Consider the following 19717-nt stretch of genomic DNA (forward strand, 5'->3'; position numbering starts at 1 on the left):
CCCCTTTTCTTTCAGGTTGTGTTGCTGGTCCCAGTGTGGCATTCTCCTCTACATGGATCGTGGGGCATTCATTTGTTAAATGGGCAGAAAAGCTGGTGGAGAGTCGACCTTGTGGAAAGACTTTGGGTTTTCTTTCAACTGATTCAAAATGGAATGGTGGGGAAAAGGGGGCATGAAATTGGGGCAACTGCTTCAAGGCTTCCTGAGAGAAGAGTGAGACCCTGTCCAGATGTGTGTATAATTCACTTGGGTGAGAACGATTTAGTACAGCTGTCAGGTTTAGGTCTTATCAAGTTTTTGAAAGCAGATCTGCAGGTGATTAGATGGTTCTAGTCTAGTACCTTTTAGGTCTCGCCTGACCCAGTGCATGCGCCGGTCTTGTGAGACTTATTGAGAGGGCTTCAAAAAGTGCTACCAGACCAGCCTAGAGCTACAGTGCATGTGCGCGGGCGCGCACGCCGCGCTTTACGGCGATTACTTTCACTTTCGCGGCCGCTTTGCATAGCCAATAGGTCTCGCTTTTGGGACCTTATAAGTATTTAGTTATGCAACTGTTGCATAGCTAAACACTTATAAGGTCCCAAAGGCGAGAACTATTGGCTATGCCAATGCTTGTTTTGTTTTGGACAACGCTGGTGGCGAAAAGGGTGAGGTGAGGGGGTGATGAAGTATACTGCAATTAAGAAAGCCAGATGCAAAGGAAGTGCAGCGTTTTTGTCAGAATAGAGGAATAGATGGAGATATCACAAAATAGATTTTTGTCTTGTTCCGCCACAACGGGATCCATTTATCCTTTTTAGGGAATTAATTATATTTACTTTAGATATGTGACCAACTAGAAGGTTGGCTGTTAGGCGACAGCCACACAAAAACAAATGCGAGCCTGTTTGGCGACAGCCTATTTTAGAAAGAAAGAAAAGAAAGGGCTGTTGGAGCAACACCCAATGCCACCAGAAATATGGATGTGCTGAGTCTGGAAAAACGCCTGCGCAGGGTTTTTCCTGGGCGGGAGTCAAGCGGAGGGCTCACACACTGGGCCTTGCCAAGGGGCGGGGGTGGGGGGGTGAAGGGCAGAAGGAGGCCAGGGGAGTGATGCCGGGGTCTGATGTGAAATAACGGTGAATGGAATGAAAGGGGGAGTGGGTAGAAAGCTGGAAGCTTTGGTGGGGTTTTGTACACGTTGGGGGGGGTTTATGGGTGGGAGGGGCTAGATTGACTCATTGTGTTAATGAAGTGGGTTTGTTTGATGTTACAATATTGTTTACAAAGTTCAGCTACAACCTTTCATAATAGGGCGCCCTTTTAATCTTAACTTGGCCTGTTCATTCTGTGCCGCACAATGGTTTCTCCGGTGTGGCTTCCAGAAGGCAGTCTTCCCCCGGTGATTTTCACGCAAGTGGAGCAGTCCAGCCCTAGGGAGGTCAAGGATTGTACAGTCTATAGGCCTTTGGCGGCAGTTAGGTCTCTCTGAGTCTGAGAGGGCAGTTCTAGGCGCGCGGTGGTCCTGCAATCAGTGTAGGGTAGGTGTCCTTGTTCCGGATCTCCCACCCTTAGGGGATACATAGATTTCCTTTTTGTTGATGTTGAATTTAGCTGGCTTTATTGGTCTTTTCAGGTTAAGGCTGACCTTTAGCTTGTCGCTGTGAACAGGAGGCAGTTAAGCGGAGGGCTCACACACTAGGCCGGAAGGGTTGGGACCTTGCTTAGGGATCCTTGGCAGAAAGAGGTCAGAAAACTGAAGCTGGGGTCAGGTGTGAAAGGACAGTGAATGGAATGAAAGGGAGAACAGGTTGAATGATGGGATCTTTGGGTGGGAGTTGTACTCATTTGGGGGGATTAAGGGGGAGGGGCTATAATGACTTATTGTATTAATGAGGTGGGCTTCTTTGATGTTACAATATTGCATATAAAGTTAATTTGCAACCTATCCTACTAAAGAGGCATTTTGCTCTTAACTTGGCTTGTTTATTCTGTGCCATCTCACCTGAAAAGAGATTGCCACTTCTGCCCTGGGCATTTTGAAGCCCGCAGGTGGAATGCAGCAATCTGACTGACACAATATCCAGTTGATGATTGCCGGTCATGTGATCTCATGGGCAGTGTTAATGCACCAAGCTCATGCCTGCTCATTTGAACAAAATCTCCTCGGTCTGAATGCCTGCAGCAGGCTGACAATTCCATGGGAGGGAATCAATGTACATGGCCTGCGCAAGGACGGCCTATTTCTTAACCGTTACTGTTGTGGCATTTTGAATGCTTCAAACTGATCCCCACTAAGTAGAATTTTCACTGTATGGTAAGACAGCGGCGGCTCTTCCACTAAGGAGGAGGAGCGTCGCCCCACTGCCTTTCAGCAGCAAAAAATGAAAAATAAAATGATAATAACTAAGGTTATTATCATTTTATTTTTCCTTGCTTACTTCCTGCAGCTGAGTCGAGGGGGCAGGACATCTATTCCAGCACGTCAACACAGCCGCAGGAAGGAGGAGGCGTGGTGGCACTGCTTCAAGTGTGCATGACGGTTTGGCTGCCCATCTTAGGACGGCCAAACCGTCATGCGCACTTAGATCTCTCCACCCGAGCTGTGCTTTACACCAGGTGAGAGAACAAGCAGAGGGCAGTAGTTCCTTAGTGAGCACCTAACTAGGGCGCTCACAACAATCATGGTGCGGCTCTCATGCTGGGTAAAACCAGCATATGAGCAGCATCTGGATTTGCACAGGGGGACCCTCTGGCATGCCGGGAGTTGAGGGAAGAGGCTGGAAGAGCACAAACGCTGCAGGATGCAGGTAAGCCTTATTTCTTTTATTCTTTTCCCCTGCGCTGTCCCCTACACTGCCCTCCCCCACCACTTGAATGCCACTGCAGTTGCCACTGATGTAAGAGACTGTGCTATATCTGACGGTGGTTCAGAAAGGTCATGGATGAAGGGCATCTCAGCTAGTCTTGACCACGTTTTCATTTTGGGTACAGACAAGGCTCCTGCGTCAAGCACTGGTTCATTCCTTACATAGTCAAGAAATGGGGTCCACGCCCCCCTCAGATTGACCAATTGTGTTATGAATAGTCGCTGTCAACTTTTTCATGGTGTATTCCACACTTTAGTCAACAATATATTTAGTGGGGCTGTTCTGTGAGATTTCCAACAGTGTGAGACTGAAAGTGCTGTGGCTAGAAACATGTGTAATTCATTTCCCTATTGGGGTCTTGAGGGTTTAAGAGCCATCATCTCCAGAATAGCTCAATAGAACGGCCAATATATAAAAAATAGATGTGAAGACTGTTACAGTTTTGATATTGGGCACTATGATGCTCAGGTTGCTGAGATACGGGTATGCCACTACCTTTAAGCCATCATTCGCATATCCAGGTATCCTCTTTACCATTGTTTGAGGTCCTGAATATTCTCATCTAGCTCTTCTAGCCTGACAGAAGTAAAAGAGGCACAATTGGGCTGGGAGTCGTGCTGCGGGACTAGAGGGGGTAGAAGCCTCCAGTGTATGGGTCGGTGGAGCTCACGAAGTTGCATAAAAACTCTGCGAGTTCCACTAATGGGCAGAAAATATTCTGTGAACACTACTCGCGTGAGCAGCGCCAAAAAATCAGTGCGAATGGCACCATGCATTACACAAAAGCAAGTGGCCATTCGAGTTGATTTTGCTGCCACTCAAGTAGAAAATCTACTGAAGCGGCAGCACATTTACTTGAGCGGCAACCCTCTGACTGCGACCACTCGTGACCGTCTGTTTTAGAAAAACCAAGCTAAGGGACGCTTGAAATTTCTGGATCCTGAGGGACAAAAATTCCCCCACACGGCGATTGGCGGAATTTGTCTGGTCCCCGGTTTGAAGAGTAATGCTGAGAGACCAAACTTCCGCCAATTCCGCAGGCAGAATGAAGCATTCCACTCATGACTATTCCAGTGGCCACTTTTAAGTACTGCACAGGAACTGTAATTGATAACTTTTTCTGAACGGAGAAGCCATGTGAAATGGAACTGTTGCTTTAAAACCACTAGGACTTTGCAGTGATCCATTTTTTTGTCATTTTGGCCTTATGTTATTCATGAAATATCTTTTGACTTTACTAAATTGGTTCTAGAACTTCACTGAGGGGTTTCACAAAGTGTGCAGATATGTCAAACCCTTAATACATATTCTCTTAAGTAACTGTCCATCTCTGCTGTGCACCACCAAAGGCTAGATGAGGCAGTCTAGGAGAAAAAGTGTTTATCTGACAAGCAATTAGTTTTGCACAGTGGTAGAAGAATTACCACCACTCAGCAAACCTGGTCCCTCTGCCATTTACTGTGTTTATTACTTTATTGTTCACTCTTTTGTAGATTAAATTACAGGTGACCAGTTTGAAGCGTCTGTAGTCCTTGTTTACCACTAAATAATCTTTATCCCGTGCACACCCTTTCGAATTCTTGTAATTTGAGCAGTGTGAGTGAGCTTGTGTACAGCTTTGGAGAATAAGAGCCTTATTGATTTGTTGTGACTTAGAGTAGGAATGAATCACAAAACTTCTTGCAATTGTAGCTTGGAGGGGCCTGGTAGTGCATCAGTCTGCAACAGGTCTTTACATGTTAGCAGTTTGACTTGGTACTTCAGCTGACAACAGGAAAGCTCACCTAAGGATGCAGATACAGGTCTTATATCCGACAGAAAGGCGACAGAAGCCAAATCGCTGGTTCCCATCTAAGTCAGTTAATACAAAGGTGAAGTTCTGGACCACCGTGCTTTCCTTCACCCTGAGAAACAAGAAAGGGAACACAATGTTACAAAAAAGTATAACTGAATTTATTCAAGGCCTAGAAAGCTGAACAATCCGTAATTATACATTCTTACATGTGCAGTTTAAAAAAAATCTCACAGATATTGATAGGCTTTTGGTTGAAGGGGTGGGGGTGGCTCCTGAGGGTTGGAAGTCCCCCAGAAGGGTGGGGAGGGCCTTTGCACCACAAGACCTGCAGGGGCCTGTGTTGCACCCCTGATGTGACTTACCTTGTATTGATTTTGTGTACTCAGGCATTAGAGAAAGCTCTCAGGTCACAGAGGGCCTGTGTGAGAATTTGGAAACTAGTAAACTCTTTCACAAACATGAGAGCTATCCTGTCCACTGCACTGTAAGCGCATAATGTCCTATGGCACTTGTAATACGGCGGATAGGATACTCTGTCACGTTTGTGATGGAGTATCAAATACGGCAAGCTTTAAATCAGGCCCATAGATTTGCTACTTCGCAACAACCGAGTTATAAATAAATCTGTATTTGTAAAGCGCGAACTACTCACCCTTATGGGTCTCAAGGCACTGGGGGCCGTCGTGGAAATTAAGTAAGCTATTGCCCAGTGTCACATGGTGCTGAGCTGCCGCCGGAGCCAGGGGTCGAACTGTGAACCCTGTGCTCTGAAGTCAGCTGCCCTGGCCGCTGCACCACACCTCTTCACCGTTATCCCTCAAGCAACACATTTCACATTGACCAGAGAAAGCAGACTACAAATGGTTATTCCTTGTAACTTTCAAGACAAAATGAAGAAAATGTTCCCAAAACGTTTACCTGTCTATGTCAAATGGGAAGCAGAACTTCGGAAACTTCTGAATAGAGTCCTAGAGGTGGAAAATGAAAATGTTACCTTTCATAAGCTAGAATCAGTTCTGTCCAATGGGAAGTAGGTAAGTGGCTGTTGAACCAAGGGAGGCTTATTTTAGTGATCGTGAGGGCCAAGGAAGCGACAGTGTTTCATTTTTAGGACATAAATGGGGAGCAAGACTTGAATATAGTGTTGAATGGGGGAGTAGTTTATTGACTTACTTGGGGGGGGCATGTATTTGATCATTGTGCCTAGTCAGGGGCACCTAATTTATAACTAGCCAAATAGAAAGCATTTAATTGGTCATTGGCTTTAGGCAGGCAGTTAATTTATCATTGACATGAGGGAAACCAGTTAATTGATGATGGGGATCAGTTATGAAGAGGTTTATGACAATTGCCCCAATGGGAGGGTAGGAAACTGACAGCAGAAGTCATTGGTGGAGTAGAACTTTGAAGCTTTGTTTAATGGAGGAGCAGGTCATTGATAGCAGAGGCCAACGGAGGAGCAGGAAAGTGACTGTAGAGGGCATAATGAACCATAGGAGCATATAATTGATTGTAAAGGCCACTGAAGAATAAGGTCACTTATTGTGGAGACTAATGTAGGAACAAGACACTGATTGCAAAGATCATTAGAGGTGCAAGTCACTGATTGCAAACATCATTGGAGGAGCATGTTGTTGTCATTAATTGTAGAGGCCAATGAAGGTTCAGGCAATTGACCATAAAGGGCAATGGCGTAGAAGGCCATTGGTTATAGAGGTCAATAAGTGAGCAGTCCTACTTGTAATGTGATATTAAGCGAATGCACAATGACCATGTCCAAGAGCATTGATATGCCTCCCACTTTCCAGAAGAAAATTCTATTGTTAGAAATGTGGGTTATTCTAACCAGTCTCTATTGCCCTCTACATGGTTCTGTTAACTTCAGCATGGAAAGATTGTGTCATACCTGGTCATTGAACTCATCTGGGAACTGTCTCACGACCTTTGGATCTGTAAGGTAAAAGATAAGGGGAAAGCATTCAGGACATAAACAGCATTATCAATTACAGCGCCATTGCATGTCTCCTAACTTGCAGCTTCTGAGGGTGGCTATCAGCTCTACTGATCCTCTCATTGGAGCAACAGCCACCACTGAGTCTGAATAAACACGCTAGGAACTATATATGATGTGTCCACAACCGCTTTGAGCAACCTAATGAATAAGACCTTAGCAAGACTTATTGACAAATACCTTTCCCAACACAAAACTGATATTTTCTGCCACTGATCAGAAAAATGTTGAAATCCAGAAGGACAGGGTTGTGTAATTTCTTTAAACAAAACTTTTAAGGTCATGTTCTTCCAAGATGCCTGGTGCTCCTATTGACACCGGAGCTCAATGATATCTACTGTTAGAGAGCGTTGTCCAGAGAAGGTACTTTTATTAAGGTCCGTCTGCCTCATCCTTGTTGCCTCAGAATTCAGTGCTATTGGAAATTTGCCCTTTCTGCAGGGTCACCCTGGATATTTTGCTGAACTCTAGTTTAGCTGGTTGTAGAACTCTGTGCACTTTACACCACTAATGGTGGTAAAGCGCCTGTGTTCCTCCTTTCAACATGATGAAATTGGTATATTCCTAATTGGAATATTTGACTTACCTATAAATCCCTAGTATGTGGTACAAAGTGTACCTACGGCCTGTCAGTAAAATATATTCTCTTGTGGACTGCAGCACCCATTGTGCCATCCACTCCAGCCACAATGCACATGTGACTGCAGGCCTACCATGTGTGGCTTTGCTGTTGCAGTTCTAAGCTGTGATTTTTAGTTGTCAAAATAAACCCCTTTCATTGGTTAAAACCTTTCTTTTAAATATTTACAAATCAACCCAAGTAGGCCTTATTTCCTATAAGTTAGAAAAAGAAGGTTCCCTTTGGATGAGATCCAAATTCAGCAACTCACACTCCAATTTAAATTATATTCCACACAAAATCGCACTCAATGATTAAGGCACTTATAAATCAGCTCTTGTTTTAGTCAAATTATTCATATATTTTATTCAATGTGAGAAAAAGTTTTTTGTACAAATACATATGACACACCAAATTCAAAAGACATAAAAATTAATCACATTACAAACACAATCCTCTAAAAGTACAATTAAAAAGGAGAATCCACAGAGACAATACACTATGGGCCTCATGTAGTTAGCTAAATACCGGTCGGTAACGGCCGAAATTCGGTAAATATCCCGTTACCGACCGGTATTTAGCTATTTGAGATGTAGGAGGCATATTTCAGGATTCAGTAAATTACCGAATCGGTATTCTACCGATTCGGTAAATACCGAATCCTGAATGTAGGGAGCACTCTAAAGAGTGAAAATTGGTAATAAGAATTCGTTATTTACCACCAAATACAGGTTGGTGATAAATAACGAATACCTTGCAAAAAGCAATATTTTGCAGATTTAAGAGTGCCATGTGGCAGACATACATGCCCTTGGGGCATGTATTATTATTATTTCGCGATTTTTATTGCGCAAACAAATACCCGAAGGTGTCTCGGCGCATGTGACAAAAACGAGAGACCAAGCCGCAGGATTAATGATTGAACAGCCATGTCTTTAAGAGCCTACGAAAGCTTATCAAATTGGGGGCAGTTTTTATGGTGAGTGGCAAAAGGTTCCAGAGTTTAGGTGTGGCAACCAGGAAGCGCCTGTCTCCCCAGGTTGCCGTTCTGGTGCGAGGTAACGGAAGCAGGCAGGAGTTGGCGGATCTCAGCTGTCTCTTGGGGCTATACAACTGGAATGCTTCAATCAGAAACTTAGGACCGACGCCATGCACTGCCTTATAGGCAATGCAGAGGGCCTTGAATTTAATGCGGCCCTCTACTTTTAGCCAATGCAGGTGACGAATGGCTGGAGTAGTTGGCTGGCGGCGGGGGATGTCAAGAAGAATTCTTGCAGCAGCATTTTGCATGGACTGCAACTTAGATAGAACGAGTTTCTGAGTATTAAGGAAGAGGGCGTTCCCATAATCGATTTTAGAAAACACTAGGGTAGAGACCAGGGTCTTCCCAGCTGAGGTGGGAAGGTAAGGCAGTATTTTCCTAATTTTCTTTAAAATAAAGAACGCAGATGACACAACCTTGTTGACATGAAGGTTGAATGACAGCTTGCTGTCAAAAATGACTCCCAGGTTTCTGGCCTTATCAACTGGGACAGGAGGAGGGCCCAGCTGGTCAGGCCACCAGGCAGAAGACCAAACCGGGGAGAGATTACCAAAGGTCATGACCTCAGTTTTGTCCGAGTTAAGCCTCAGACAGTTGGAGGACATCCAGGTACTGACAGCAAGCATGGCGCTTTGGAAATTAGCTGCCACCGCTGGGCCGTCCTTGTGTATTGCCAGAACCAGTTGGGTGTCATCTGCGTAGGATGTAAGTCGCAGCCCATGGGCCTTTATTACCCTCGCTAAGTCTGCTACATAGATATTAAATAGCGTTGGACTTAGCGAGGAGCCCTGTGGGACTCCACAGGGGAGTGCAGAGACAGGAGAATAGAAGTTACCCAACTTCACTGTCTGGGTACGGTAGGCAAGAAAAGATGAAATGAGATTTCTAGCCATACCGTTTATCCCCAGGGCTGTGACACGGTCGACCAGAATATCATGGTCGACCGTGTCAAAGGCTGCGGACAAATCCAGCAGAATCAGGACAGCCGCACCTCCCTGGTCCATAATGGCTCTAATCTCATCTGAAGCTTTTATTAAAGCGGTCTCAGTTCCATGACCTTTCCTAAAGCCAAACTGCGTTTCGTCGAGAAGTTGGTGAGTATCGATGAACTCTGAGAGTTGTTTATTCATCAGAGATTCGCATATTTTGGCAGGAAAGGGGAGACACGCTATTGGTCTATAGCTGGCCAGAGCTGTGGGGTCCAGGGACGGTTTCTTCAGGAGAGGTTTGATCACGGCCTTCTTCCAAAGATCTGGATAGTGACCAGTTTGAAATGCGGTGTCACAGATTTTCATAAGTGGATAAGAGATCACCTCGCTAAGGTTAGCCATCACTGAAGGAGGGCAGGGGTCTAAGGGGGAGCCAGACTTGGTAGTAAAGATAAGTCTGCTGATTTGATCTTGCGTAATGGGAGCAAAGGAAGAGAAGGGATCATGATCGGTGGCGGGTTCTACACCACTGCAGACTCTGGATCTTGTCTCTGCGTTCCCTGCAAAGGATGAGTATATATCTGCTACCTTAGTGGTGAAAAAGCTGGACAGAGCATTACAGAGAGACTGAGAGGGTTCGACCCCAGGTCCCGTAGAGGGGGTGGACAGAGTGGTGACCACTGAAAACAGCTCTCTAGCAGAGTTGCTGGCATTCTCGATTTGAGCCGAGAAAAATTCACTTTTTCGGGCAATGATGGCCTTTTTGTATATTGTCAGGGCGTCTTTGTAGGAATGCTTGGCTATGGGGCAGTAAAATTTCCTCCAGCGCCTTTCTAAGTTCCTGCAATGTTGTCGGTGGAGCCTAAGCTCTTCGGTATACCAAACCGCCGAAGGGGATAATCTGTTAGGTCGCGTAAACTTCTCCGGCGCCACCTGATCAGCAGCATTCCGAATCCAGTCTTGGAAGTCGGAGGCTGAGAAGACAGGATTGGCTATCCCCATAGGAAAGGATAGTGTCAGGATATCTGCCATCTGATGGATATCCGCATTTTTCCAAGCACGGGTCCCTAACCTAGTTCGTGGCGTGGAATGGGGAGGGTTAGGGTGCCGTGTATGGATCCCAAAGATAATGGCCCTGTGATCTGACCAGGTGAGAGGAAGAATATCCTGTACAAAGATGTCTGAGTTATTGGTAAACAGACCATCTAGTATGTGCCCCGCCTGGTGTGTAGTTCCCTTCACCAATTGTTGAAGTCCTAAGGTTAGGAGATCATCAGTGAGTTGACTGGTTTCGTGGTTGCCCTGTTCTTCCAGAGGGAAGTTAAAATCTCCTAAGATCATGTATTCCGGCGAACTTATGATAAGATCATTAAAATCAGAGAGTGTGGCAAGGAAAGAATTTTGGGGCCCAGGAGGTCGGTATAGCAAAATTCCCTTGAGGGCTTGTATGTGATTAATATTAATAGCAAAGGTGGCTGCTTCACAGTTAATGGACTGTATGGGATCGAGTGTAGTGCGATAGAGATTCTTGTAAATGATAGCAAGTCCGCCACCTCTTCCTATATATATATATATATATATGTGCGCCACATGTGCACACATGCAAGATTCAGGGGTGCAACAGGGTGTCAATGTGACACCCTGCCACCCTTGAATATGCTCCCCCCATTACCGAATCGGTATTTACCGAATCGGTAATGAGGCATACCTTCCCATTGATTCCTATGGGCCTCCAGGCCCATAGGAATCAATTGGAAGGTATGCCTCATTACCGAATCGGTAAATACCGATTCATAATTACCGAATTATTCCGATTAAGTAAAATTTACCGAATCATTACCTACATCACATTTACCGATTCATAAATACCGAATCGGTAAAATTCGGTATTTATGAATCGGAAAATGTGAGGCTACCTACATATGGCCCTAAGTCTTTTATGTGTTACTTTGGCTATATGTCTAGACAGCATAGAGCATGGGTCTAAGTTCCCTGTCTGTGGCTTGATGCTGACTCTTGCCAAATTTAACACCGCTTCTATTATGAGCGTCGACGCGTTTCAGTGGCACATTCGCAATAGGGCCACCTTCTTCAGGACATTAACATTTTATTTCTCCTCTTATACTAAAAATAATGATCAGATATCAGTTTTGTATCGACCGGTGCCACTGCACTCAGTTTTAGAATTCAAGTCACTTCGACTAATGGTTGAGGTTGAATAATGATGACGTCTTTATGTGTTTTTAAACTTCAGATATTCATAGTATTCATTGTATACGGAGGTTCTGGTTTGGGAGGTTGAATATACTTCCTCAATAGTTGCCCCTCAGATACAAGCACGCCAGACCTTAATCCAAGTCCTATGGTCTATTAACACAACAACCGCATTTAATTGCGCTTCTTATTCCAGTTGCGGGTATCAACATTTTCCTGTGATTTTTGAACGATAGGGTGCCGCGTTCGTGGCTCTTTATTCCAACGAACACCGCGTCCCCTAAGTTTTCGCCTCAACCGTAGTCACAAACTATGGTTGTGTTGAAAACTTAGACTCCTTGATCTTGTTCTACCATGACCATTGACCATCATTGGCACTTTGTGCTTCCTGGTGATATTTTTACTTAAACCTTTACAAATTCATATCTCCAATTCCCCTTACTCGATTTTTGTCATTTTGGTGCCTTTTTGTTTGTTACATTTTATTCTATTTTTCTAACCTGGTTTGGACTTTTTAATTGTTTTGCATTTTAACTTTATTACTGTTTTCACACTGTATTTCACACATTGCCCTTAGTTAAGCCTGTCTGCTCTGTGACACAGCTACCAGGGGTTTGATCTCAGGTTAATTTAGTGACTCTAAAGCTTCACCCTGACAGAGATTTCAGGTATTACCTATTTCAGGTATTACTAGAGGGGTACCTACCCGCACAACTAATATTCCAATTTTGTACAAGTTCAAGCACCGGGTCCTTCCATCAGTGCCTACTAATTTAAGAAGTAAATGTGGTTAGGCCTTCTTAGTGTTTTTTTTATAAAGTAAATTATTTTTTAATGTGGTCCTAAAGTTATTTTGAATAATAAAGAAATACTGCAATTTACAAACAATCTAAACTGCAAAGACTTTTTATTGCACCCTCTATGATGATTACAAAGTCTCTATCCTTGAATGCAGCCTTTTGTCCTGATCAAATCTGTCGTAGGCCTGGGCGGTAACTTCCGTTCCGCTCGCAGAATTTGGGTAATTTCGCGTCCCGCGGAGAACGCGGAATTGCCCAAAATTCCGCAGCTTCGTGGAATTTTTTGCTTGTTTGCGCTTCGAAAACGCGTGTTCGCAAGATATTTCCCCCGAGCACGCAAACAGCATGCGCAAACAGGAAAAAAGCATCGCGAACAGGCGGAACAAGCAATTCCGCGTGTTCACGGAATTTCTGCGTGCTTGCGGAGGTTTTTTACCGTTTCGCGGAGCTTTGCATAGCGCGACTACGCAAATTCCGCCAACCCCTAGAATCTGTGGACGCCCCTGTCCTGAATCTCATGATCTGCATAACCACCAAGGGGTTTGAATAAATTGTCTGTGCTCAGTAGGCCTGCTACACATTATTTAAAAAAAGAAATAGGGGGAGGAGGAGCTTAGCGCTTGACCGAGATGGCCGCGTGAGCTTTGAGCTCCCGCTACCCTCGCGCCCTCCGGCACTCATCCTGTCCTAAATCCTGATTTTCATGCACGGAATCCTGTAGATGAGTCACAGCTGGGGCGATTGACGTTGTCCGGGCCAAGATCGTCCACCGGGGACCGAAGTTGTGCACGGCGGAAGATTGCGGCCTACCTCCGAAGGATGCCAGGGGCTTGCGTTGGCAGGAAGCCCGGCCACTAATTGAACAACAGCGGCCTTGGGAGGTGTGAACTGACGGACGGATGCCGTGGCACTTTCACTTTCGCTTTCTCGCCCTTTGTTTGCTCCGGGTTGGGAGTGCGTCATACAGATCCTCTGTTGGCTGGAAGACCTCCACCCGGTCCTGACTGGCTGTTGAAGACCTAGTCGTACCTGTCTCCTCTACCTGAGTGAGGGACGTCCTCTTGCGACTGACCGTCCTGCTGTCCGAGATGTCGACCAAATCGGAGGCAGACAGGTCAAAGTCTAAGACTACCAGGCGGGGAGGCTATATCCAATCCAACAATATGGATCGCTATGCCCAGCAGAAGGAGTCGCCTGGTGGATCGGGACAGTCGCTGGAAGCGCAGAAGGCCGATTCATCCCCAGCCTCGGAGTTATTGCAGGATATCAAGGGGGCGATAGATGGGATGCAATCTTCGATTGGGCGACATTTTGAGACCCTGGCGCACAAGGTGGACATGATTTTGGTCGATGTCAACTTGATTCGCGCGGACCTGGGGAAAACCAATGAACGGGTCAAGTCCCTGGACCTCAAGACTACTGGCCTCGCGGACGATGTCTCGGAACTCCAGGCTGAGGTCCGCAAGCTACGAACCGCGAATGACCTCTCCGCTCGCCGGCTCGAGGACTTTGAAGGTCAGGCCCGGCGCAATAATGTGCGCATTATTGGGGTCCCAGAAACTTCGGAGGAGCTCTCCGTGGACCTCCTCGTCGAGGACCTGGTGGTGAATCATCTTGCGCCGAAGGGCCTCGGCAAGTTTTTCGCGGTGGAGCGGGCTCACCGAGTGCCTGGCGGACGGCCTAAGGTGGGAGCCCCCCCGCGGCCGATTGTCGCCCGGATCTTCCACTTTCGAGATTGGGACACTATCCTGCAAGCATCGAGGGTGACAGGCCCGGTGCCTTTTCAAAATGCCTCTGTGAGCTTTTACCCTGATTTCACCCAGATGGTGCAGAAACAAAGGCAAAGTTTCCTGGGGGTGAAGCGGCGGCTTAGGGATATGGACCTGAAGTATGCCATGCTTTTTCCCGCTAAGCTGCGTGTGGTATATGAGGATCGGACTTTCTTCTTCGAATCGCCGGACATGGCAGGGGACTGGCTGGATGCACTCCCTCGGCGACAGCCCGGCCGGGACAGCGTGGATGGGGTGGAAGGCGACCGGGATGGACAGAAGTGATACCCTCGGTGCTGGCCTGTTTCGATTCAGCCCTGGACAGTGACTCGCACCTTATTGCAGTAATGGGAGGGCGGCGGGGGGAAGATAGGGGCTCTTTCCTCCCTTGGGGTGCTTTTTGTAGATTTGTTTTTGGTAGGGCGACAGGCACACTGCAAGTTGGGGGGGCTTTGTACGCTGACGCAGGGGTGCAGGGTGGGGGGGGTTTCAGGATGTTGGGGTTGTTGTTTGGGGTTGTAGTTTTTTCTTGCAAGGCGTAGCAATGACTGTCAGAATTGTCCGATTGTGGTTCTCTGGGGGGGGGGGAGGTCTCTTTGTGTTCAGGGATGGGGGATAGGGGCTTAAACGTACTCAGCTGGAATGTTAATGGCTTAGGGGACCGTATAAAACGGGGGATAGTCCTGCAATTTTTTAAACGGACCTTGCCAGACGTGGTCCTCTTGCAGGAGACCCACCTTATAGGGAATATGTGTTATGCGCTTAACAGAAAGGGCTATAAATTCATTGCTCACTCAGGGTTTTCCTCGGGCTCCAGGGGTGCGGGCATACTTGTCAGAGCTTCCCTACCATTTGAGGTTGACTCCACCATTGCTGATGATAGGGGGCGCTTTGTGGCCGTGTCGGGGAGGTGGGAGGGCAGAACGTTGGTTTTGGTTTCTGTTTATGTTCCTCCTGCCTTGCAGGCCTCCACGTTTGCTGATCTGGGCAAGGCCTTGTTGGAACTCCCCGAAGGGATGCTGGTGGTGGAAGGGGACTTCAATGCGGTTGGTTCTGGAATGCTAGATAGGCACCCGCCCAGAGACACCGGGGGGGCTCAGAAGTGGCTTCCCGACTTTATTGATACTTTTGGCTTGGTAGATTGTTGGAGGCTGCGGCACCCCACTCAGCGACAATACACCTTCCACTCCGGGGCCCACGGGAGTCTCTCCCGGATTGATTATCTGCTCACTCTGGCGGCACACGCCTCTTTGGTAACTGAGGTTAGGCACATGGCACGGGGCATATCAGATCATTCACCGGTGTGGGCACGTCTGGACATGGGCCGGGTGGCGGGGGGCAGGGTGGCTCCCGTTAACCCCTGGTACTTTCGGGACCCCAAGCTGCGCAGCGCGTTGCTGAAGACAGTTGACCACTACTTTCGAGAAAACCAGGGCTCAGTTGACTCCGCGGTGTCCTTGTGGGAGGCTTCTAAGGCTGTACTGAGAGGAGAAGCCTTGTCCCTGGTAGTGGCCGCCAAGCGGCGGAGAGATGCCGAGGTGATACAAGTGGAGGACGAGATAGCGGCTTTAGAGTTGGCCTTGGAAGGGGATGTTGAGACGTCCACGCTGCACAATTTGAGCCTGAAGCAATTGGAGTATAGGGATCTGGTGACAAATGCCGCCAAGACCCTTCACAGGGAGCAGCAGGGGCGGTTGTATGATGTTGGAGATAAGGCCGGGAAATTGCTGGCATGGCTGGACAAAAAGGAGCGTGTTAATCGTGTGGTGCCGGAGTTGTTGACGGATGGGGGAGAGGTTGTCACTGATCCCGACGGTATAGTCCGGTGTTTCTCAGACTATTTTCGTACGGTATACGCCTCGGTCTCGGATAGATCGACTGAGGACTCGTGTGATCTTCTGCGTGACATCGCTCTGCCCTGCCTTTCCGCCATTGATAGGGAGGACCTCGATGGTGATATCACTGTAGACGAAGTGGCAGGTGCTATCCGTGCGTTGCGCTCCGGCAAGGCTTCGGGCCCAAATGGTCTGCCGGTAGAGCTGTACAAGCTTTATCCGGATATGTTTGCTCCTCACTTGACCGCCATGTTCGTGGAGGCGCGGAGGAACGGGTTTCTTCCGCTCGATCAACGGCTGGCGACGATCGTGGTAATACATAAAGACGGAAAGCCCCGGGATAGGTGTGGCTCCTATCGGCCGATCTCGCTCCTCAACGTCGAGCCGAAAATCCTTGCCAAGATTCTCGCGAACCGCCTGGTCCGGGTACTTGGCGACTTGATCCACCCGGATCAGTCGGGCTTTATCCCGCACCGTAACACTGCACTAAACCTTAGACGCCTCCACGGAGTGATTGCCAGGACGGGTACGATACGAGAGCCGGCTATTGTGGCGTCCCTTGACGCCACGATGGCCTTTGACACGGTAGAGTGGGCATACTTGTGGGCGGTGCTGGCCAAACTCGGCTTCGGGCCTGGATTCGTGGGGTGGGTGAGGATGCTCTATGAGGGGCCTCTTGCAAGCGTCGTGGTGAACGGGCGGGCGTCGGCACCTTTCGAGCTCGGGAGAGGCACCCGGCAGGGTTGCCCCCTGTCGCCGTTGCTGTTTGCCCTTGCTCTTGAGCCGTTGGCGGCGTGGATACGGTGGCACCCGGATATACGTGGGCTTCGCTGGTCGCCTGACCACGAAGACCGTATTTCACTCTACGCTGATGACATTCTGTTATATCTTGCCTCGCCTAAGAAATCTCTGATAGTGGTTTGTGACGTCTTGACATCTTTCGGTAGAAACTCGGGCCTAGTCATTAATTGGGGGAAGTCACACTTGTACGTCCTGTGTGGGGATGTCCCGCCTGTTCCGCGTAACTGTTCGATCCAGATAGCCCAGCAGGGCTTTTTGTATTTGGGGATCTATATTTCCACCGACCCCATCTTGCGCTACGAGAAGAACTTGCTCCCTCCCTTGGTGCGTCTGCGGCGGGATGTGGCGGGCTGGCGGCGATTGCCGCTCTCCCTCCTTGGCCGCGCTGCACTGTTTAAAATGATGTCCCTTCCCCGTTTCCTCTATGCCCTGCAGAATACTCTTGACCTGGTCCCGGCCAGCTATTTCCGTGAGATCGAAAGCCACCAGCGCGCGCTCTTATGGGACGGGCGTCCGCATATCGCAGTCGCTAAGTTGACGCTTCCGTGGTACGACGGTGGTATCGCGCTTCCAGACATTCGACGTTATTACTGGGCCACCCAGTTGAGCGCGATTAACCATGGTGTCTATGGTCCGGCGCTCAGCCCTGGCTTCGCCATGGATCGCTGGTTGCTCCGTGGGGGTAATTACCACAGAGCGTTGTATTCGAAATCGTCGGACCTCACCCTCACGGGGCCCACCAGAGTGGCCGTCCATGTGTGGAAGGTGGCGACGGACTCGCTGGGCTGGAGGGGTAAGCTTACCCTTGCCACCCCTCTGTTCGACTCCGAGATTCTGGGGAAGCTTTGGCGCACAAAAGGGTTCGAGAAATGGGATTTGATCGGCATATCCAGGGTTGGAGACCTTTTGGTTAAGGGTAAGATAAAGTCATTCGAGGAGCTGCAGAAGGAATACGAGCTGGGGAGCACGGAGTTCTTCCGATATGCACAAGTGCGCCACGCCTTGCGGTCAGTCCTTGTGGAAGGGGAGAAGGTGCCCGAGTCCTCCCCGTTGGAGGATCGGATCCTGGATGGTCACATGCCAGAGAGCACGATTTCGCTCATTTATAAGAAGCTTATCAATGTTCGGGCGGATCTTCTCCTAGGGTTGCGCGCCCAATGGATAAGGGACGGCCTTGAACTAGATGATGAGGATTGGCAGTACGCAGTTTCTTCTCCCAAAGAGGTCGCTATCCCCGCGTGCCTGCGGCTGGTGCAGCAAAAAATACTCCATAGGGTCTACGTGACGGGGCCCAGGTTGGTTCACATGGGTTTTTCTGAGGAGGGCCTATGTAAGAGAGGCTGTGGTATGGTGGGTACCTTCCTCCATATTATTTGGGAATGCGGTGCGATTATGGAGTTCTGGAGGCAAGTCCATGAGGTGATGGGGGAGGTGACAGAATTGTTATGCAGCCTGAGGCGCGATGTTGTCTCCTGAATGTCTGGAGCCCTACTGACCACAACGCGGCACAGACTCAGTGGGTGACCCTGGAGAACATGGTAGCCAAGCGCGATATCGCTCGGCTGTGGGGCTCCGATAGGCCGCCCACATTGACAGCGTGGATGGAAAACATGGACTGGAGCATGTTTAGGGAGAAGACAGTGTATTGTGCTCGGGGGCGCCCTCGGAAATGGCATGCTGTGTGGGGGCCATGGAACCAGTACAGAGGGGACATATGCCTGCCCCCCGACCCGGATCCGCCTGAGGAGCAACTTTCCCCTTAGTCCTTTTCCGGCTTTGACTTTCCCGCTGATATGTGATTGTTTCTGGAGTCTCTGCCTTTCCCTCCTTTCCCTTACTATAGATCAGTGCCTGTTGGACGTGATGGGGCTCGTCCCCCCTGATGGTAACCTCTCTTGGTGTTTACAGTACCTTTCGCCTTGCTTGTGTTTAGGGTTGTATTTATGTTTATGCAAAATAGAACCTTTGGCTCTCCTGTCAGTGATATGTGGACGCAAGCATGTGCTGAACCTCTCAAGCTGCCGTACCTCCGGGATGTCGGCTGAATAGCTGTGTCACTGATATAAAATAAAGGTTTTTAAAAAAAAAAAAAAAAAAAAGAAATAGTTTTGATGTTATTATCTACGCCTTCATGCTGGACAATAACACCCCTGTTGTTTGTTAAGAATTTTTTTCAAGATTTCCATTCTTTCTTATGCGATGTGTTCGTCTGGCTTTAGAGATTTCAGCTTTCTCGCTTTTCAACAGCTGGTACATTTTCAAAGCCAAACATTCATGCTTCCACTACTATAATCATTCCTTTAATTTATTTCCATGTTCTGTTACATCTCTGAGTCCTGTGTATCAAGAGAGACTTAAGGCACATTTGAATAAAGAGCAGTTTTCTTCATTCTTGTAGAATTAGTTAAAAGAATCACCGTATTTTTCTGCCTGAGCCATGAGCATCCTTTCTCCCTTTGGCATGTATCTATCGCGTGCAACTAGCGAGCTGTGTGTGCATTGTTTGCAGGAGTATTGCCAGATTGCACCTCTCAGGTTGTACCAAAGTTTACTGCTTTAGAACCTTTATCCATTGTTCCAGGCCTCAGGGGTCCTCTGAGAGGAGATAATGGCCCGGTCTCAGTTTTCGTCTGCAGGAAGTGATTCTGGTTGACTGACTGCCAGCTTACTATATTTAAATGGTCCAGTTATCCTCTCCGAAATATCGTGTTGACTGGCAGCAAGGTAACAGGCTCCCCTGTTCAGTATTGCACAACATGGTCCCTGGGTGGTTCCCATGAATGAATAAGTGTGTTTTCATCGCTCTGGTATATATATTATGTTTCATTCACTCCATGTGCAAAACTCGCAGTTAATGTTAGGTAAATCTTCTTCATCCATGCCAATGTTTTCTGCACCTGTGCTTATCAATGCTACTTGATATTACAGATAGTGGAGTCAGTTCTCCTTGAGGGACAGGCTTAGGCTGTTTCCTCTCTGGATAGGATTGAAGGCTGTCTTATGCCTGTGTTCATCTGGCCTTTGAGCCTGTGACCCCATGAGCTGAGCCGCCA

General features: G+C 47.9%; 1 protein-coding gene across 5 annotated transcripts in view; it reads right to left on the reverse strand.

The window, feature by feature from the left end:
- DENND1C (DENN domain containing 1C) overlaps positions 1-19717 on the reverse strand; it is a 233203-nt gene that overhangs the window by 151613 nt on the left and 61873 nt on the right. For all 5 annotated transcript variants that reach the window (XM_085600510.1, XM_085600509.1, XM_085600511.1 and 2 more), the window contains exons 3-5: positions 6551-6594; positions 5563-5612; positions 4634-4753 (exon numbers count right to left, since the gene is read on the reverse strand). In XM_085600510.1, the coding sequence (XP_085456636.1) occupies positions 4634-4753; positions 5563-5612; positions 6551-6594 (214 nt within the window). The remainder of the gene's footprint in view (positions 1-4633; positions 4754-5562; positions 5613-6550; positions 6595-19717) is intronic.

The sequence above is a fragment of the Triturus cristatus genome, chromosome 4_2 (assembly GCF_964204655.1).
Source record: "Triturus cristatus chromosome 4_2, aTriCri1.1, whole genome shotgun sequence".
Lineage (NCBI taxonomy): Eukaryota > Metazoa > Chordata > Amphibia > Caudata > Salamandridae > Triturus > Triturus cristatus.